The sequence below is a fragment of the Prunus dulcis genome, chromosome 1, assembly GCF_902201215.1.
Source record: "Prunus dulcis chromosome 1, ALMONDv2, whole genome shotgun sequence".
Taxonomy (NCBI): domain Eukaryota; kingdom Viridiplantae; phylum Streptophyta; class Magnoliopsida; order Rosales; family Rosaceae; genus Prunus; species Prunus dulcis.
Window position 1 is genome coordinate 39,721,919 of NC_047650.1, and position 20,979 is coordinate 39,742,897.

Below are 20,979 nucleotides of genomic sequence, written 5' to 3' on the forward strand. Positions count from 1 at the left end.
GATCGGCTCAGAGTACGGCTCGCGGCTGTCTGTGTCTCATCTGCACGACCTCACTCTCTTCCCTGTCGGTTTGCCCTTATCTGACCAGCCTGGGACCTCTCGAACTGCTCGCCGGCACGCTCGTGCACCCTCCTCTCCTTGTCACATGGTCTAAGGTTAGGGCCTTGATTCAAGTTGATCTGCCTGAGTAGCTGGCCAATCAGATTGTTTTGATTGTCGACCCTCTGTGTGAGTTGATCAACCCGTGAGTTAAGGTCCACTTGACTGCGAGGGTCAAGTAGAGTGGTGTGCATCGGGCCCAACGGCATATGGGCTAGGGTTCCATTAGATGCATACGCAGGTGCATACGTCAAGTGTGGCTGTAAATGAGGGAGAGAATGGATCTGATCCAAGACTGGGACGACATCGAAGTAGCCATGGGGCTGTCCAGCAGTTCCGGCAGCTGAGTGGTGTGGCTGCTGCTGTGCTCCGATGGTAGGATAGCAAGGCAGAGCAGCTCCGGCAGGATGGTGCAGCAGAGTAGTTCCAGCAATCGGCGCTTGAGGCTGTGGAGGTCACGGAATCATGTGGCGGCTGTTCTGCAATTCCAGCAGCTGTCTGCAGCGGCTGCAAAGCACTAGCAGACAGCTGCAAGGTGTTGGCAGCCACGATTTCGTGCGGTTGCATTGAGGTTTCCACCATGAAACCATGAGATGAGCCTATCGTAGTGGCATTACTCTTCGTACGTCTGGTATCAACCATGGTTGTTTGAAAAAATGTGGAAAATGGATTTGGAACACGCTTTGAGTATTATTTCGCGCTCTCAATGAAAGTACCAATTTGTGGGGGCAAATTTTTCCACGAGAATATTCGCTCAAGATTCCTTCGTCTTCTCCGCCTCTCTTTCTCCATTCAAAACAGATCGAAGTAAAAGGACCATACCTGAGGGGTGTTGGCCAAAGGCCCTCCGATGCTTAAGTTAGGTAGGGTGTTTCAAGAAAAATCAGGTGGCCGGAGCCGTGTGTGGTGGCCAGAGCCTTGTGTGAGAGAGAGAAGGAGAGGAGGTTGCTAGGGTTTTTGAGAAATAATTTCTGCAGAGTTTCAGTAGGAATTTAGATGTACCTTAATCTTTGTGTGTGGCCATCCTTTTATAGTGGTCTCGGAGGCTAAGGTTTCAGAGGAATAATTCCGTATATGGAAATGAATTATTCCTCATCGATTTAGAATTGATTTGATTAATTGGGAATTTGATTTATTAGGGTAAATCAAATCCCCAATTGTGGTATGTATCAAATTAATTCCTAATTTAATTAGGTAACTCCTCGTTTAATTGGGAATTAGGTAGGAATCAAATCAATTCTTGACCCAATTAGATAATATTCTATTTAATTTGGTAATCTCCAATTAATTGAATAATTCCCAATTAGGTCAAATAATCCCCAAATAAAAGGAATTATTTGACTTAGGGTTTTGATTTAATTAGGTTCCCACGTCTACTAATACCATCTTTAGTAGGGTATTTGTCCATCATTCTTCCTAGATCATTTTCAATTTTTCAAAAAAAAAAAGAAGAAAGTACTAAATATTTGACAACATTGTTTTTATCTCTTTAATTAATGTGAGGTTGAAGTAAAGAGTGGTGAGGGATAAGATAGCGGGGATGTGAGGTGTGAGGTTGGTAAGTTTTTAATTTTTATTTTTCTTGTTGGAAGTGTATTTATGAGTAGTTTGGAAAGAAAATGAGATTTTTTTAGAAATTGAGAAATTTTGAATTAGAAATTAGGGGTGGACAAAAAAGAAGTGCGGGTTAAAAAATTAAAAAAAAAAACTAGCATTTCAAAGAGGCAAGAGTGCCAAACTTTGTACCAAGACACAATAGCTGGAGTGCAAAAATGAGAAGCTTGACTTCTCTCTGCCGGAGTAGCTGGTTATCGAGGACAAGAAGAGAAGCTCCACACTCAATCTTATTCTCAAATACTCTCTGTACTGACAACAGTGATGGGGTTCAAAGCTCAAGGATCAAGATCTTCGATCGCCATTTCAGACGCAAACAGGTTCAAATCTCTTGTTCACAAACATCTGTGAAGTGTCTCAATTGGGCAATTGGTTTGAGGTCGGCAGTCTGAGAAATTATTGGATTAACTCATTTTCATTTTATTTTTCAGAAAAATTTGTTATTTGTTATTGTTCGGAAGGTGTTGAGTTTTCTATGTGTTTAATGTAGCTTCAGTAGCTACCGAAAGACGATTAGTATTGCTGAACAAATTTATTTAATTTCAGCTTGATCGAGCTGCTTGGTTGATGCGTTCGAAGGATTCTTTTGTTGATACTGTTGCTGAGAATATATTAGATCGATTGGAGGTAAAAAGATAGTTCTTTTTAGTTTAAGTCCACTAGTTCTATTTACGGATTGGGTTATGATTACAAAATAGTTTTTTTGCTTCTAGCATTTGTTGGCTTCATCACTCTAATTTCAAAGTCTTTAGCTTTAAGAGGGTTATTTTTTCTTGAGTTGGTCTTTTTCTTGTCTCACATCTTTCTGTCCATTTGTAATGATAATCACACCACTTCTGACAACTAAACTATAGTAACAACCAAATTATTTCCCGGTTAGTTCTGGCATCTGTATGGCATTGCGTATCTTGGGCTATTTTTTAGCTGAAGAATGAGATATGTCATCATGTGGTCCTCTACTATAGTTTCTCTAGGCTTCTGATGATTCATAGATTCCAATTTCCTTGAGTGGTTATATTCTTTTGAAAGTTCCTGCCTGTCAATATGTGGGTTGATATGGTTGAATAATGTAGTTCTGTTTCTTTCTAAACTTAAGCCAACTTTCTTGTGTGATGTTTTTTCCCTTGCACAGAAGCTCAATTCCTAGTCTTGTATAAGATTTTCTTAGAGAAATGATTTGGTATCCAAAGCTTGTCTCATAACAATAACAAACTATTCCTAGTGCACTGGATTCCACCCTCATCTGATGTATTCAGTTAATAGTAGGACTGGTAACCTTCTCGGTGTATATTTTCCAAGTTTAAGTCCCTAGCGCTCAATATTTAAAACAAGATTTTTTGACTTTGTATTTAAGAATATGTATTTGTTATAAAGAGTAATGATAAATGCGAAGTTTGAGCTTATGCCATTGCAGTATCCATATGCGAAATGTTAGAACTGTACTATGTCATGACCTTTATAGTACCAATATTTTCTTCTTTTTTTAATGTTTAAATTGGTATTTGTCTCATATTGCAGGATTGCAAGAAAACATTTCCGACAGCATTATGTTTGGGAGGTTCGTTGGAAGCTGTCAGGCGTTTGTTACGTGGTCGTGGTAAGAAATTAGTTTTGTAATACCATTCTCCTTTCATCTTTGTATTTAGCTCTAACATATGGAGTAGCACATAATTTTTTTCGTCAAAGTTAATGAGATTAAATATGATTGTTTTGAGCCGTGTTTATGAAAATTATCTTATGACTAGTGTGATATCCTACATTCGTATCTGTGTCCTGTGATGGTCATTGTCTGATTAAGCTATCAATTAGTAGAGCTTTACCTAAAATAGTATAATAAGAGTATCTCTTAACTCTCTCTCGCTCTTACTCTCTGTGGCACATGTGTGCACAACCTAATTCACTAGTTGTTTCCAAGAGAAGATAACTAAGGCAAAAGCAGAACGTTCATTATGATGGGTATGACATACGGCATAGTGTGATTGCTCAATTACAATAACTTAGATAACTTATATTATATTATTTTCTTTTAGGTGCCATTGAAAGGCTCATTATGATGTCTACATCACATGATATGGTAAAACTATGTAGAGATGCTGAGCATGGTGTACAGAGTGAAAACATTGAAACATCGTTTATGGTTGGTGACGAAGAGTTTTTACCTGTCAAAGAAAGGTATCCCCTCTAAATTTCATTTCTTTGTTTAGGTTAAATTTACTATTGTTGGTGAGTTTTAACTTTTGATATGATGCCCTCTAATTTTATGTGTGAAGTTCTCTAGATCTGGTAATAAGTTGCTTGGGCCTTCACTGGACAAATGATCTTCCAGGAGCCATGATACAGGTTTTTGCTCTTTCATTCTTGTTGCATGCCTCAAGACTCAAGACTCAAGACTCAAGACTCAAGATCAATTTTATTTATAGATTAAAAGCTCTGGAAATGCCTGTTTATGCTACTGCATTGGTTCATCATTTTCATATATTTACATACCTTCAAAACTATATTCAAGTGTTTTAAGTCTAAGCTGTTGGCTATTTATATACCAAAAGATTTAATAGATTTGGTCAAAGTCCTACACTTTATTGAATACTCAAATCCAGAAAGTCAAGAGTAGAACTACATAAGCATGCATTTGTGGAGAAAACTGCACATCCACACACCAAGCGCATACGTGCATACTTCTACATTGACACATAGATGTGAAAGAATAAATATCTGCATGATTTGAGTGATAATATGAGTACTTTGTTTTTATGAAACACTATTTTTCATGATATAAAAGACCTAAATCTTAAAAACCTGATACACATGAAAACTATGTAATTGTTTAGACTTTATTGAAAAAGTTATTGCACTTAATGTTAATGGGAACTATGTTGCTTGTAATTTTCTTAGCTGATGAAATGATGGTTGTTGCTCTGAGAGAGTTAATTCCTACAAATTTACTGATGACTTTCATTTAATATTTGCATCCTTATTTCTTTTTGTTCTAGTTCTCTATACATGGTGTTATATGATCATCAATGCGATCATTGTCATCATCAGTATAGAATTCAGAATGTAACTGTATGGAAATATCTAAGCTAGATGTTTGTGTGTGACAGAGCAGATTGGCATTGAAGCCAGATGGCCTATTTTTAGCTGCAATTCTTGGTGGAGAAACCTTAAAGTTATTTTCTGTTTATCTATAGTTACATTAAAACTTGACAGTAGTTTACTACTTAAGAAATGCTCAGTCGATTATCTACTTCTTCTTTTTGTTACTAGAGAGCTAAGAATAGCATGCACAGTGGCACAAATGGAGCGTGAAGGAGGCATCAGTCCACGAATATCACCTTTGGCACAAGTATGTAATTTATTGCATTGGTTTTCATTTTCTAAGGGATCCGAGTAGTTGTTTTGTTTTTCGGGCTGACATGGATTTTTCCATTTGGTTATTTGATATTTTCCTCAGAAGAATTTGTTCTTTTTAATAACTCCTGGAACGTTAAAAGAAGTGGTATAGTGGAATTTAGAGCGAGTCATCATTTCCTTTACAACTCTGTAATTTCCCTAGCATACTAAAATTGATTAATTCAAAGTAATGTTTGTATTTATATTGTTATTTTTAATGAAATCAAACATTCACTTGAGGTTAGTACCCCATTTCTTTTTGTTTTCCTATTTTATCTTTCTATCAGCTTCTGCATGCGTTTGAAAAGGTAGTTGCAACTTGTGACCTTCCCGGAAGAATTGACTGTATCCTGTAATATTTTAAGCATAGTTGGCAACTTGGCAGGTTTCATCTGGTTGGATATGGATTGTTGTGAAGTTTTTTATTTTATGAGTGATCAATTATAAATAAAATTATGCCACTGGTGCGAATGCTTTGCGTGCTGGATGGAGAGCTGATGCGGGGATTTTGGTATATACTATTTCATATAAAATTGGATGACCAGAAGTGTGAATAATCATGGCAGTTATTGCATGATATATTTGACATACCTTTTTTGATATTTGTGTTTTGTCATGCTCTCTTCGCCCTTATTTTGTTAATCCCCACTGCGAGTACTGAAACCCACATTTGGAATATTAAATCTTGCATGTCAATATGTAAGATATTAGGCCTCTCCACCCTTTGATGCCTTAATTTTAATGTGGCATCGGAAAGGGCAATCCATGTGTCAGACCCGATGGCCCAGACGTGCTTCACGTTACCCAATATAGTTGATCCATGTGTTTGGTCCAATCATGCCACATGTAAGGGGGCTCGTTGAGAGTATAGAACATTATTGTGAATTCTAAGCCTTGCATTACAAACAATGGATAATATCTTTGGTCTCCCCAATAGCGCCACATGTAAGGGGGTGCGTTGAGAGTATTAAACACCACATTAGGAATACTAAGCCTTGCATGACGATATATAAATCTTTGGCTTCTTCACCCATTGCCAATTCGTTTTGGGTTGAATGACTTAACTTTAACAATCCCCTTCTCGAGGCATTTACTTATTATTCTTTATCATAAATGAATATCTTTTTCTCCTTCTAGCATTGTTTTGTTTCCATAAAAGTATATTACTGAGTGGTTAAAAATCAAAATTTGCACATGTGAATCCTCATGCCCCCCCTCTTTTCTTTTGGGGTTTAGGTGCGGGATGCAGGCAATCTTTTGACCAGGGCAGGTTTTTCCCTTCCAGGTGTTGATGTTGACGAATTTGTAGTCAGATATCCAAGTGGTGAGCATTCCCCGTCTAAGTTACAGCTCTGGACCTGTAATTGTAATAATTTTGGACTCATGAATTTACTGGCTAAAACTCGGATGTTCTGTGTCTTAATATGTTCATGCCTTCAATTTTAGCGTTATGTGGTGTTTCTTTAAGCTTGATTGCATATTGTCGTTGGAGGGGAACAGAAATCTGTTATACAAATATGGTAATCTATCTACTGGTGTTCACTTTCCCCTTCCCATCTTAGGAGTTGCTAGACATGTTAGATGCTAACTTCACTTGGTCTCTTCATTTGAAATTGTGATATTTTTCGTAGTTCTTTATATTTATTTTTTTGGTTAAAGCTTTCACTTTTTTGTAGATTAAGCTCCTTCAGTCTCCTGTTACAAGAAGGGTTGATGGGGTAGGTGATAGGATGCTTTTTATTTTTATTTTCAGAAGGGGTGGGTGAGGGGATGATAATAAATATCTACTGAGTATAGTTTAGCAAAATCGCGTATGTTATGTCATGAGCATAAAGTCCCGCTTTCCAATGAAATGATGCATGTACATAGAAGATTAAAGGTCTATCAGTTTATGTTCTGTTGAAGTGGTGGAAGTTAAATGGAAATTCTTACCCCAGGTTGGTTCTCAGCTTTACAGTGCACTGTGCAAAGATTGAAAGTAGGGCTACTCATACAAAGAAACACAATAAAAAGTGTCTTTCTTGATGCCATATTTTGGTAGATTTTTATTTTATTTTATAGCTTAGGAGTCATGAATGAATAATTGATATAAAAGTATTACTAAGAGTGTTAACTCCCTTGAGGAAGTCACAGAATAGTTTAAAGTCTACAATTCCAAACACATGAAATAGTTAAAGTCCATAATGAATTTACCTATTAGCAAACAAAATAATAGATGTCAGTTTTGAATATGAACTGACAAAAGGATAAAGAACTAGATACCAAATAAAAATTTTGAACACGAATAAAGTTTGAATAAATTGATTCATATATGTATATATACTTTAAAAAGGGCCTATGTACGAAACAGTTTGGGGACCATTTAACACTGGGGGCCTTTACCATGGTACCATTTGGACATGGTCAGGGATGGCCCTGCTTATACGCTTCCATTCAGACTGTTTAATAAAATTCAGCATGCTTAGAAGGCAATAATTACTTGGACAAAGTATCTGATCCAAATTTGACTTGTGTCCAACCTCTAATTTTCCTCTCTTTTCTGGTTCCTTTTTCTTTTCTTTGTTTTGTTTATCTTGGGTTGCATAAGAAAGAGGAGTTGGTGGGGACTGGGTTGGCAACTTGTATGTCAAAAACATGACTGGTTTAGGCAGCTCTAAGATCAAACTCCTTAGTTCTACAAACTTTATTTTTGTTTTGAACTGATAAGCATGCATAATATTTGAAGGCAATGAGTACATTATATAGCAACAATTTTTTTGGGTGTGATTTGTCTTGTTTGAATATCATGTCTTACTCCTGTTGCCTAAGTCTTTTGTCATTCATTATTTTTGGTCTTTTCCATTGTAGCCCTGGATCTCGTAGAACATCTGCGTGCCATGGGTGAAACCAATGCCCTTTTACAAAGGAACACTGTAAGATATATTTACTTTTATGCAGACTATGTTTGTGTACATTATCAAGTAATATTCATGTTTTACTTTTATCTAATCCTATTGATGGGTCTTCTTATTATTCAAATCAGATTCTAAAGAGGGAAACTGCTCTGGCGACTGCTGCAATTTATGATTCAATGTTTGCAGCAGAAGATGGCACCATCCCTGCAACCTTCCAGGTGAGCATATAACAAACTCCCTTACAAGTCATTTCTTGAAAAAATAGATAAAGGTAATAAACCTTATCATAACTGGGGAAAAAACTAAAACATAAACGGACGTCTGAATGACCAGGGATCCTGTCAGGGAAGCTTTATATTGTGTCAAGAGTCTCAATTTGAACCATTGACCAGAATGAGTGGTTTGAAACCATAAGTCCCAAATTTAATTGGCTGAGCTTGGCTAGTCAACTCTGCGTTGTGGAACCTACCTAAGCATGCTACCCAAAGCACCTTGGAGTTGAGAGAGAGGCCTTGACTTTGTCTTGATGGATGCGACTTTGACTTGATTGTCATGATTCTGTCTCAGCTTTGGTTTTAGTGTTGTCAACTGAGAGCTTGGAACAGTCGATTGTTTAGGGCATCTTTGTTGCACACATTTATGAAATTTGACAACTTAAAACGTGGACTAACAAGGTTTTGTATTCCTCTCATATACTGTCTGTGCCATGGACTTGTCTCATAACTTAACCACTGAAGGGTGCTCTATAATACTAGTGTATAAGCAAAGTTTCATGGCAGCAAGGTTTTGTTGATTGTAGTTGGTAGGTAGTAGAGACTGCAATTAGAGTTCGAATCGCCCATCATTTTCCCTGTGTATTACCACTCAAAAAAGAAATGGAAAAATAAGGGGTTCCTTATATGTTCACTGGATCAATGCTGGCAATGTGCCTTGATAATTATATGAGTGGTTCCTGGTTTTGCAGGTTATTTATATGACAGGGTGGAGGGACCATCCATCTCAGCAGAGGGCAAAAAGGAGGGGCTCTGCAACAGTGTCCTTTCAGGACATCCAGAAGCAATTTGGAAGTGAAAGTTGATGAGCTCTTTCTGCATGGGGCTTGGCTGTTGTTTTCTAAGCAAATGGAAGTGAACTTTCTCTACAAGATCTTGATGTAGTTCTTCAATAATACTTATAGGAGCCACTTGTGCATGTACTTATTTTGTGAGAGAAAACTGCGGGACCAAAATGTGCGGTCTTTGTTTTTTTGGGACAAAACCAAAATGTGTTGCCAATCAAGATATTTTAGTGGATACTTCCTTTTTGGGTAATTTCCAATTTCTCTTTTGGAGGTAGTTCTTACAAATTTATTATGCCACAGCCTACATGGTTCTTTAACTAATTATTAAAAGAGCGCCCCTGCTATTTTAAATTTATGACTAATATATTTACATATCAAATAACTATACCCTAATGGTTATCAAAATAGGAATTGGATTAGTAATTGTGATTAGAATGGAGATCGTAATATTGTAGGGTTTAGGAAAGTCGGCATAAATTTTTGTTTCCTTTCCTCGTTAGGAAAGGATACAAATGTCACTATATATAGATACATCAAATCAAATACAAAAACACAATGAACAGAAACCCATCCTTTCAAAACCAAGTTCTTCCGATCCCATGGCTTTTTACAAGTGTCTGTTTTTCGCATCTCTCATATTTAGCTCAGTTTTCGTCACCATGTCACAACAAGCTTGCACGCCCCAAGCCTTCAACCAAAAGACCTTTGCCGCGTGCCATAATCTACCGATTTTGAACTCCACGATACACTGGAATTATTACCCCTCCAAAGGCACCGTCGACCTGGCGTTCGCACAAGCCGTGGTGAGCGACTCCAGATGGGTTGCATGGGCCATAAACCCAACCTCCACTGGCATGGTGGGCTCCCAAGCTATCGTGGCTTTCAAGAGAACAGACGGAGCTATGTCCGTTTACTCGGCCCCGATCAAGAGCTATGGAACTCGTTTGGAGCAAGGAAATCTCAGCTTCCCTCTGTTTGATGTCTCCGCCGTGTACGAGAACAACCAGATCGTCATCTTCGCCACCGTAGGCCTTCCCAACAACGTCAGTGTCGTCAACCATGTTTGGCAGCAAGGACCTTTGTCCGAAAACACAGCGCAGATGCACTCCGTGTCCGGACCAAACGTTCAGTCCTTTGGAACTCTGGATTTTCTTTCCGGGAAAGTGGAAACAGTCAGGAGGGGAACGAGTTCTGTATTCAGAGTGAAGATTTCTCATGGAATTATTAATGCCATCAGTTGGGGCATTCTGATGCCCGTTGGGGCTATTGTGGCGAGGCATTTCAAGGCTGCTGATCCAGCATGGTTTCATGTTCATAGGGCGTGTCAGATGCTGGGATATTTTGGTGGAGTTGCTGGGTTCGCAACCGGGCTTTGGCTCGGCCATAAATCTTCAGGGGTTGAATATAAAGGACACCGATGCATAGGCATCACTCTTTTTGCTCTTGCAACACTTCAGGTGTTGGTTGCTTTGGGTTTGAGGCCCAACAAGACAGACAAGAAGAGAGTTTTCTGGAACTGGTTTCACTACTTGGTCGGTTATGGAACAATCATTCTCGGCATTGTCAACATCCTAAAAGGATTTGATATGCTTCAGCCAGGAAAATGGTGGAAATTTTCATATCTTATCACCATCGGTGTTTTGGGTTGTGTTGCTGCAGTGTTAGAAGCACGCGCATGGTTTCTAATTTTGATAAGGAAGACCGATCAAGCTGCAGAACAAAATAAGGATGACACGAGTGTAGTTTAAGGTAGTGTAAGAAGTGATAATTAGCTTTACAATTGTATTTACTTATTTTTCGTGTTAGTTATTTACACTTTGTATTTGTATACTCATTTTTAATTTCAAGGATCATATCTAATATTTTTTGTTTTTGTTAAAGTACGTCTCAATTTGATGATTTACGAATGTCGACCAATACCTATAAATTTATTTTAACTATTTTAACATCGTTGGTGGGAAATTACCTTCAAATAGAAGCCATCTTCTCAAACCTGCTAATGATGTCACCAACCTGCAACAAACATGAACCTCGCAGAAAATATGAAAACTTTCACATAATTAAACAATACGCACGAATTGGATTAAAATAGTTTATTGGATTCTGTGTAAGAAAAAAACTATGGCCGAAGTTACAAAGGACGGCCTTTGTTCACCCACTTCACACATCCACAGATAATTAAAACGCAAGATTATGCATGTAAAATCCAACCACTACATACTACAAATATTAAAACTTGATGCATGTAAATAAAAACCTAAAATCCCAGCTCAGAATTGTTAAAATTTGCTTGCTCCCCAGTCCACCCAAAAGAAAACCAACCCCTTCAATTCCTAGGCTTTCCCACCAACCAAACACCATACCAGTAACACTTGCTATGAAATTCGTAAACAAAAACAAGAACTTAGGCAAACCCACTCAAACACAGATAAGATTTTGCCCAGTAACTAATTAATTACTGTTTTTGCCGGCTCAGAATTATTGTTTTATCTCTCTTTTGCCAGTAACTAATTAATTAAAAGGCTAAAACTAGTTGAAGGTGTCTTCCCCTTCATTCCAGAATTGGAATAAACAATTATGTATGCTTCTTTTGACATCACCAAAGCCATAAGGACTATGCATATCTACACTGCAAGCCTCCAAAATAAGGTGTACAAAATTTTCAACCAAAATTTTCTTTGAATCTGTTGAAGAAGATTTCATTGGCCCGTACTATTACCTCCTCCTCAATATCAAACTCATTCACATAGTCTAAAGTAGCGTCCACCCCTACAGTGCTATTCCACTTGTACAGTCAAAATATTTAAATGAATAAATAAATTTATAGGCATGTAGTTGCAGAGCAGAAGATGCAAGGATTTTCTAAGTGACTTTATTAGACAGTAACATTAGGCTTCTAATACTAGAAAGAAATCAATGAAGCAGAAAGGCATGGGTGAGCAAGGCCCAATTTTCCAGTCCTTCGACAACTAGGGTTTAGCAATCATCTTCACATTCACCATACACAGAGGTTCCTCCGCACCCGTGAGAGACAAAGCTTCCCATCTTATACTATTGCTCTGTCTCTCTTCTCTTCTTTTGCTCTCTCCGTGAAATTACAACATGGCAACCCGTTCGTACAATTCTCTATCTGTATTTTTATCTGTAAATTTGAATGCGTTTGTTTTTCTTCTTTGTGAAAATTTGGTTTTGTTTTGTTGATTTTACAACGGTGGCAAGATCCTCTCTTCAGGTGGCAGCGACAGAAGAGGTTGCTTCCCCTCTCAGAGTTGTTCAGATCGAAGGATTGGTAACTCTCCATGATTCGCGTCTTTTCTCTGTTTTGCTGCTAGTAAATTTTTGGAAAACTATGCATGCCTAAGTTGATTATAACTATGGACACGACCCACCCAGGCCACCTAGATCCTCCCAGGCCGCCTAGACGCCTCCTAGATCCTCCCAGGCCACCTTTATCCTTTCAGGCCGCCTAGGCGCCGCCTAGATCCTTCCAGGCCGCCTAACTCCCTGGCGTCGGTGTCCTCCCGCCTAGTGCCGAGGCCGATTTTTCGAACACTGCTCGAAACCTGGCACGGGCTTGCTCTGTGCCCTAGACGTTCGTAGTGACGAGTTCGAGTCCTCTATCCGTGGCTACCATGGCGTCCAATTTACCGTATGTTTCTGATTTTGCAATTTTTTTGTTTGTTTACATGGAAAAGGATTATCAGAGCTAAACCCTGGATACATTCGGGCGGCTATACCTTTAAAATATTCAAATATATTTAAAGAGTATAGCCGCACGGCTATGCCTCTAAAACTAGTGTTACGGGTACCGTCTGCCATTTCCAATAGGAATTGCAAGACAATCACTCTAGCAATAATTTTGACAATAACAACTTTGGATACTTACAAGTATATTTTTCTTAAATGGTGTTGAGTAGAAGTGTTGATCAATGCTTGAAGCTCCTTTTAAGAATCTGTGAGTAGAAAATATAAGGGTTCTTATATCTAAGTCCAAAATGATTAGCTGTCATTGAATTTAGTCCACGCGTTTTTGGTTTTAGATGTAAGTTCTTTGACTTTTATTACCTTTTTGTTCGATTTACCCATGGGAGTAAATAAAGAAAACACATTGAAAATCTAAATTTAATGCATTATTTCCTCGTAATTGAATTTCATAATTTAAATTTTCAATTCTTTCCTTGGTAATATTTACCTAATATATGGATATAATTTAATTTAATTCATGATAGTGAAAATCCACATATTATACCAATTACTCAGGCAAGCACCCACATGAAATTATGTACCTAACATACAGGTAAATAGTGTTATTATTAGCAATGGAAAAAACTTAGTGATAAATCGTGTTACCTATAAGTCAGAAACATAAATTAAAAGACTACCTATAAGTTTGGAACATAAATAAGAAGACCACCTATAATTTAGATACAAAAATAGACAAATAAAAATTGTATGCTACCTATTAAAAAAAAAAAAAAGGTACATAAAATACTATTATGTGTTGTCGAAAATATGAAAAATACATATATATATATATATATATATATATATATACCATGCAATAGGCAAGAAAACAATATACCTACACCATATGATAATATATCTACAAGAGTATGTAATATACCTCTACCATAGGGTGAACAAAAATAAAATTTGTTACCAATAAGTCATGTGCTACTGTATTTGCTTCCCCAAAAACATGTAAAATAAAGGCTCAAGCAAATTGGGCCAAAATAGACATGCAGTCATCCATCAAGCACCATGCTATGCCAAATGAATTTCAAGAGATTTTCCGTATCTTACATCAAAATTGACATCAAAATGGTCCCCAAGAAAAAGGAATTGCTTGCTGCAATGAAGGCTGCTGATGTGAAGAAGAAGTGGGAGAACAGCTCTTGAGGTATGCAACTGACTGTTCATAGGAGAAGTGCATCTTAGGAAATATCATGATATTTAGTTTACATTTTTGCCACGGATTTTCTTTTGGAAGCTTTATGTTTGGTACAGTTAGGGAGGGGTGAGAGAGGTGGGTTGGCACAGTGGGGGTGGCACAGCAGGTCGGAAAGAGAATGAGATAAAGGTTTTTATTTAAATGCTCTCTGGGATGTGATTGTGATATTTTTCTTTTCTATTCAATGACAAAAATCATAAGTAGATAAATATTATCACATAAATTACTATTACTCGATTCAAGGCATAAGGGGCAACATTGAAACAAAAAAATGATTTTTTTAAAAATAAAAATAAAAATACATTAGAAAATATTTAAAAAGGAATGTAATCATATGTGGCACAAAAGTCAAAGGACTTGTATCAAAGTCGCCAAATTCGAGGATTAAACTCAATTTCTCAATGAAAAATTGAATTTATATCAACTTTTATAAAAATATAACATCCTAGTTAGTATACATAGATTATTTCACCAGCTATTGAAGCAAAACTAGAGATTTTTTCCTTATTGTTCAGGCCCAAAATATCAAGAGAAGCCCAAGAATATTTATAGCCTAATATAACGTCCAAAAGTTGTCACATGCTAATCCAAGCTGTATTTCAGGAATTTATTCCCAAATGAATATACAAATTTTTTTTTTATACATGATCAAATAGTGTGCATGTCATGCCAAGCAAATGTCAAATAACTATGTGCAAGCTAATACATTTTTCAATGTTAAACCACCCAACACACTTAAGTAGGCCCACGCCAGAAACATACATGGGGCTTGCTGAGCAAGTTATTGTGTGGATGGTTACAAGTGTCTATAAGGCCCGTTGAGAGATCAAAGAGTGGAAGTTTTGGTCTTCTTGGGGACACCAAAACTCAGACCCACTTTCATGAGCCCAATTACAAGAGTAAGCAGAGAGAACAACCAGCCTCTTTTACCAGCATCAAAGCCAGAGCTACCCACATCTCTTCCACAAGCATTAAAACCTAGCTCCTACCATATCACCATCCATCATTAAAAATTATATTTAACACTCAGCGGTGCAAATTGAAAGCAAGAAAAGAAGAATGAAATTGGAGAGAAGGTGACCACTTTCCATAAATATATGGGGTCCACGCCATCTTTCTTTGATCTCTTCTCTGCACTCCTAAAACTAATACCAGTTTTTTTATGCCCCCACTTTGACCAGACAACACACCATGCTGCTGCAGATAGAAAGAATTAAATGGTTCCACTTGCCTCCTCTTACTTGAAACTTGTAAGTTGTAAGTTGTTGTTCATGGGATGGGATCAATTACCTCTTTCCTCCATCAGCAACAAAAGGGTATCTGCACTGCAGCCTAGCTAGCTTTGCTTTCACTTCCAAGAGCCCTCTATCTTATCATCTCAAAGAGTTCAGTTAAATCTAGCAGAGCCAGAGAGAATATAACAACTAGTTTAAAATGGACCACTGAGAGAAGGCCAAATCTAGGGGCCAGCTTGCTGGGTTAGGTGTGCTTTCTTTCTTTCCTCAATATCAAACTCATTCACATAGTCTAAAGTAGTTGCAGAGCAGAAGATGTAAGGATTTTCTATGTGACTTTATTAGACAATAACATTAGGCTTCTAGTACTAGAAAGAAATCAATAAAGCAGAAAGGCATGGGTGAGCAATGCCAATGCGCCTCCCTCCACTAACCGACCTCTCCCTGCATGCGTGTTGACGACTAATTTATCTTTTCCTTTTCTTTACCCCAACCAAGACCACCAGGAATTATAAATCTCTCATTCCCTCTCAACAACAGAAACACAGTTTTCTATCCCTTCCTTTCATTCCACACGAAATAAACCCCTCATTTCTTATGCCTTTCCTTATTTTATGTCACCTTTCCTCCTTCTCACACACTATATACACGTCACCTTTGCTCCTTCGCACCAGCAATAGTTAATACAACTACAAATCCTCTCTCTCTCTTGAAGCAAGTTATAGGATCACCTTTTCAGAGCTACACATATCTCCCAATCGGCTCCATTATCCCATTTGTCATTCCATATGGTCATGTGTGACCAAAACCATCATTTGCAATATATCTGTGATTGATATTGGAAAATCAAAATCTCTCCTTGTTTTCCCATCATAATATTCTGTTCCCTGCAAGAGAATCAACACTAACGTAAATTTGTCCTGAAGAACAGCTGCTGCAATATACTCATGCTAGAAACCTTTGTAAATATAGGAACCAAATGAAAAAGATACCACACAAATTTTGCATTACCTTAATAATGATCAGATGATGACCAGGAAGGTTTACACCCCATGCCAATGTGCTGGTACAAACCAATACCTATAATTTAATACATATGCCTAATCAGTATATAGAGTTAGAAAATGATCTTTTTTATATTCTCTTTTCCTAATGTGTTTTTCAGGAAAGACTCATGCTTACTGAGGTAAAACAGAAATGCCTGAATCTTGTTGTTTGCAAAAAGCTCCTCAACCAGATATCTATCTTTCTCATTCAGACCGGCATGGTGTAATCCAATGCCAAACGGCAAGGTGTGCCTCAGGTTAAAGAACCATCTGCTGGGCTTCTTCTGGCATATCAAGAAACTGTCTTGGATGTTCATGTAAGGTTGCGAACTTCAATAACAGAAAAGCACAAAAAAATAGAATCAACGCAGCAGCCGAAACCGAAGATAAAAAATCGAAGCTTGAGTTGAGAGAGAGGCTCAAGACCGAGTATTTCAATTTTGTAGATTGGACTGCGAGTGCAAGCTTCGTGTTCGTTTCTCTGCCTCTTCATATCACTCACGAACCACATTCCTCTGCGAGTGCAAGCTTCGTCTGTCTTCATTTGGAAAAAAAAAGGACACGACCCGCCCAGGCAGCCTAGATCAGCCCAGGCCTCCTAGATCCTCCCAGGCCGCCTAGGCGCCGGCTAACTCCTTGGCGTCGGTGTCCTCCAGCCTAGCGCCTAGGCCGATTTTTCGAAACTGCTCGAAACCTGGAACGGGCTTGCTCTGTGCCCTAGACGTTCGTAGTGACGAGTTCGAGTCCTCTATAGCCAATCAACTGATGGTTTTGGTGACGAGTTCTGTGCTCTGTGTCCGCGTGGCTATACTCTGTAAACATTCAAATTTACTGAAAGCGTATAGCCGGGCAGCTATACTGTTTAATACGTGTAAATAGTTCAGCCGAACGGCTATACTTTTAAAATATTCGGATATATCTAGGCATATACTCTTTAAATAGATTTATTTATCGAGTATAGCAGCCGCGTGGAAATACTATTTACAATTCTTTAAATAGATTTATTTATCGAGTATAGCAGCCGCGCGGAAATACTATTTACAATTCAAATGTGTATAATTTTCTTTTTAAAAAAATAATATTAGTTTCTTTAGGTCAATAAATAGTTTTTTTGGTGAGTAATTAATATTAATTATTTTAATTAACTCCATAAATTATATTACTTAATAAATAGTAATTAACTATATGGTGAGTAATGTTTAATATCCAAATCGAATATGAAGCCGAATTGGCTTCTTCTTGACCCAACTTCCAATCACTAAGTGTAGGACTACCACACTTACGAAGACTTCACTTTTCCATCTTTCTACTAATGTGGGACAAAAATCCTTGAATTTCATTCAAACTTCCAACAAGTAGAACTATAAAGCATTAGCTATGATCCTTCTTGAACAAATAAGCAGTTTATCATTAACACCTACAGGTCCCGTAGTGCTGCCTGGCTGCAGGTCCCTAAAGCCAATCAACTACCACTCCCCAATCTTCTTTTGCAGTAATAAGACTCATGTAGTTGTGTTTTTTTTTTTTTGGGTGGTATTATTGAAAGCAATGCTATGTGCGTGGCAAGAGATTTTATTTGAACTTTATCCCTTTATATATACAAATAGAGATAAGATGCCTAGTATCACAAAGCCATATTAGGCATACTAGTGAATCTCCCTTAAAACAATTGTTTGGTCAGAATTAAATTACATTCGGGTACATGCAAATGTGTAGTGAGTACAAGCACGCAATGCGGCTATGCAAATGGTTTCATCTTTAGTTCTTTTTTTAAATATAAGGGGTAGTCTAAATTGTAAGGGGGAGGGAAGTTTCTCTCACACACGCACACACTACCAATGTACTACGTGAATTCGAACCTGAGACAACTAGTCTGCAAGTCAAGACCCTTTTTCTACTAAGCTACATCCCGTTTGATCTTTAGTTTTTACTACATAAGGAAAAAAAAAAAAAAAAAGTTACAACATGCAAGTTATGATGTGATTTACCCCACCCCCTTACACTTTCTCCCCATAATTAATAATAATAATTATATTTAATGGAAGAAGCAAGAAATTTAGCCCCAAAGTTCTCGATCTTCGTCCAAGTATTTGCCTCCTCCTACAGGTCTGGTACCATTCATATCAAGAGTCCATTTCTCAAACGTACACCTCAAGAAATCATAATATCCTCCATGAAGAGAGAGCATCTCTTTCTTTGCTCTGTCTTCTATCCATGGGTATGTCCGTAAATTCAATAATGAACTATTGATTGATTCCTGTAATAGAATGAAAAATTTTATAATACCCCAAGGATGACCACATTTAAAGACTTGCTCTATATCTTTTTTTATCAAATCCAAAACCAATTGGTAACGAGTGGAAATTGCATGAATCTTTTAATATTCTAAGGCAATACTTTTAATTCCCCGTCCTGGGATTCACACTCTCAATAGAATCTGTTTTGTTGAATCGCCATTAGTTAGAAACAATCTATTGGCCGCATTTTAGGAGACGTTTAAAACCTTTCTTTTAGAAATTAATCACAAGTAAATAAGCCTAAGAAGAGTATCAAGTGAAAAGGACTCAAGGAGTACCTTCTCACAGTGTCTGCATTGCTGATCAAAGCTAAGGTGTGGTGCAACAGCTTTTGTTCTTAGTTTGGCAACTTTGGCATTGATAACCCAACTATGAGTTAAGCTACTGAAAGCAGAATCACAGAAAAAAAAAATTGCAGCATTTAAAGAAAATTGATGTCCTGAAAATACCATGTGAACAAAAGTGAGAAAGGATCAATTGTTAAGAAACCTTGAATCACCATCATCTTGCATTCTCATGAGAGTCTCAATTCCTGCACAGCTACTGTGGCCAATGACTAATATATTCTTAACCTGAAGTCAGCCATAAACATTTTGATCAATTTTCAAGGTCGCTAGCTCCATAACCCCGAATTTGGAGATGGATTCCGATTTTAAGCAAAGCACAGTTAAGTTATACATAAACACACAGGTTGAAACAGATTCAAGAGCAAGATGACATACTTCAAGAGTATTTACTGCAAACTCAAGGGCAGCATTAGTTTCTGATGCTCCATTCTGCAAAAGACAAGGGTTGTTTAGAAGGATTTGTTAGTTTATATTTCAGACTTGAGGTAATATGTCAGGACTCAGGGAAGCGAACGCTTAATATATACCTCAAAAGGGGGAACAAGGTTTGCTACGTTTCTAATCATGAATGCTTCTCCAGGTTGAAAGCCTAGGATGTTAGAGGGACATACCCTAGAGTCTGCACAAGCAATCACCATGAACTGTTTTTGAACTTGTAAGTTTATTTATATGGAACTGTCCAATTTCAAGCTGAACAGAAGCAAGAAGTATTAAAAACAAGATAAAAATTAAATTTGTATAATTACCTTGGGTGCTTGAGCTTGAGCTAGAGTTTGGAAATGCTCTGACTCTTTCCTGTTCAATATATTATAATTACGATACAGACCAATATGCAATCAAGTTGTGTGTAACATTTAATTGCTACTTACAAAAATTTGTGCTTCTTAAAACTCAGAAATCTCTCTTTCATCTCACCAAACAAGTCAGGCCCATTATTAGCTTTTGACACATTTTCTCCTTCACAATTTGAACATTCATGGGCAAGTTCCATGGAATCATTTGAAGCCTCCAGCCTTCTAACTGGGTGTCTTCTGCAAAAAGACGGCAGATCATAGCAGTTATGGTGGAGCTCTTAGTGGTATCATAATATATCTATAATATTAAAATTCAAGAGTTTCCCTAGTCATGAATTTCTGTTTTCTTTTTTGGGTGAAAATGAATTTCCTCTTTTCAATAAAGACAGATTAAATCATATTTCTTGTGATCCAGATATTCAAACATGGAACTAAAATAATAGAGGTTATGAGGTAAAAAAAAAATTAATGTAACATTTCAAGCACAATAATTGATATCAAAGAGCAATGATTGGAAGATATAATTACTTGACTGAAGGCAGTAATTCTACATGGGTTCCTTGTTCAACTTCTGCAGAATTTGTCTAGGAATTTTCACATATTAAAGAAACAAAATCTGGGTATCAGTGAGGCAACCGATTTGATAATAAATAAATATATATATATATATATATATATTATTGAGAGCTTGAAACAAGTACCAGGATTGAGGCAGAGGATTTTCTTCTGTAATTGCTACAGGTTGAGGAAGGTCTTACAGCTGCCATTGTTGAAAGAATCCGACGAGCTTTTGAGCCTGCAATTGTGAAAACAAACAAAGATTCATGAGTTTAATGATATACAGGCAAGTTGGTTGGTTGGTTTCTGATAATACTTACGGATTGGGAAGACCATCTCTGTTCGTTCCCGCCTTCACATGTGGTCGGTCCAAAAAGATGAGTTTTTAGTTCAAGAAATAATTTTTTATTTTTTTATTATAATGAAACGTGAATACAATATAGAAAAAGGCTTGAATCTTATCCAATCCCGACCTGTAGTCATCCAGAGTTTGTAAAGTGACGTGGATATGCCTACTTGGAACTACATGGTTTTTGAATGGGAAAAATAAATTTAGAATCTGAAAAAGAAAATTCTGAATTTTTAAATTGACATAAATCAATAATCTTATTTGAAATCATAAAAAAAAATTTAAAATTTAAAATTAATCATATATTACAATTTAAAATTTAAACTAGACATAAGAGGTTATTGT

The 20,979-nt window shown here is 37.2% G+C and overlaps 3 protein-coding genes and 1 long non-coding RNA gene across 8 annotated transcripts; 2 read left to right on the plus strand and 2 right to left on the minus strand.

Annotated features, from left to right (window-relative positions):
- The first annotated feature begins 1,799 nt into the window (after positions 1 to 1,799).
- Positions 1,800 to 9,331, plus strand: LOC117634292 (putative methyltransferase At1g22800, mitochondrial). Of its 3 annotated transcripts, XM_034368335.1 has the most exons (11): positions 1,823 to 2,033; positions 2,260 to 2,340; positions 3,232 to 3,310; positions 3,744 to 3,885; positions 3,984 to 4,053; positions 4,815 to 4,879; positions 4,978 to 5,056; positions 6,340 to 6,427; positions 7,951 to 8,015; positions 8,126 to 8,215; positions 8,962 to 9,331. In XM_034368335.1, exons 1-11 carry the CDS (start codon positions 1,872 to 1,874, stop codon positions 9,073 to 9,075), a joined length of 1,035 nt encoding a protein of 344 aa, XP_034224226.1. In that variant the 5' UTR covers positions 1,823 to 1,871; the 3' UTR covers positions 9,076 to 9,331. The 3 variants fall into 3 exon arrangements, with proteins under 3 accessions (XP_034224235.1, XP_034224242.1, XP_034224226.1); XM_034368344.1 differs by lacking the exon at positions 3,984 to 4,053 and having other exon boundaries at positions 1,800 to 2,033; positions 4,820 to 4,879; XM_034368351.1 differs by lacking the exons at positions 3,984 to 4,053; positions 4,815 to 4,879 and having other exon boundaries at positions 1,801 to 2,033.
- A 325-nt stretch (positions 9,332 to 9,656) lies between these two features.
- LOC117619892 (cytochrome b561 and DOMON domain-containing protein At4g17280-like) lies at positions 9,657 to 10,805 on the plus strand. The gene has a single exon (XM_034349952.1). It carries the CDS (start codon positions 9,657 to 9,659, stop codon positions 10,803 to 10,805), a length of 1,149 nt encoding a protein of 382 aa, XP_034205843.1.
- A 3,728-nt stretch (positions 10,806 to 14,533) lies between these two features.
- On the minus strand, positions 14,534 to 17,138 carry LOC117614670. 2 transcript variants are annotated; one of them, XR_004583905.1, is made up of 4 exons: positions 16,426 to 17,138; positions 16,255 to 16,323; positions 15,975 to 16,130; positions 14,534 to 14,993 (listed from the first exon to the last, which is right to left on the minus strand). It is a non-coding gene; the product is annotated as an uncharacterized LOC117614670 (long non-coding RNA). The 2 variants fall into 2 exon arrangements; XR_004583904.1 differs by lacking the exon at positions 14,534 to 14,993 and having other exon boundaries at positions 15,777 to 16,130.
- A 798-nt stretch (positions 17,139 to 17,936) lies between these two features.
- Positions 17,937 to 20,737, minus strand: LOC117616067 (beta carbonic anhydrase 5, chloroplastic-like). Of its 2 annotated transcripts, none has more exons than XM_034345267.1 (10): positions 20,606 to 20,737; positions 20,429 to 20,523; positions 20,256 to 20,311; positions 19,803 to 19,964; positions 19,680 to 19,728; positions 19,461 to 19,574; positions 19,309 to 19,362; positions 19,076 to 19,158; positions 18,865 to 18,967; positions 17,937 to 18,546 (listed from the first exon to the last, which is right to left on the minus strand). In XM_034345267.1, the coding sequence occupies exons 1-10, from the start codon at positions 20,619 to 20,621 to the stop codon at positions 18,346 to 18,348; spliced, it is 933 nt and encodes a 310-aa protein (XP_034201158.1). In that variant the 5' UTR covers positions 20,622 to 20,737; the 3' UTR covers positions 17,937 to 18,345. The 2 variants fall into 2 exon arrangements, with proteins under 2 accessions (XP_034201158.1, XP_034201157.1); XM_034345266.1 differs by having other exon boundaries at positions 18,865 to 18,970.
- Positions 20,738 to 20,979: the final 242 nt, after the last annotated feature.

Coding starts and splice junctions, on each gene's coding strand:
- LOC117616067 (XM_034345266.1), bottom strand. Junction 19,729..19,802: donor TTTAAGAAGCACAAATTTTT/GTAAGTAGCAAT, acceptor TATATTGAACAG/GAAAGAGTCAGAGCATTTCC. Junction 19,575..19,679: donor CTCAAGCTCAAGCACCCAAG/GTAATTATACAA, acceptor GTTCAAAAACAG/TTCATGGTGATTGCTTGTGC.
- LOC117634292 (XM_034368335.1), top strand. CDS start 1,872: ATGAGAAGCTTGACTTCTCTCTGCCGGAGTAGCTGGTTATCGAGGACA. Junction 2,341..3,231: donor ATATATTAGATCGATTGGAG/GTAAAAAGATAG, acceptor CTCATATTGCAG/GATTGCAAGAAAACATTTCC. Junction 8,016..8,125: donor CCCTTTTACAAAGGAACACT/GTAAGATATATT, acceptor TATTCAAATCAG/ATTCTAAAGAGGGAAACTGC.
- LOC117619892 (XM_034349952.1), top strand. CDS start 9,657: ATGGCTTTTTACAAGTGTCTGTTTTTCGCATCTCTCATATTTAGCTCA.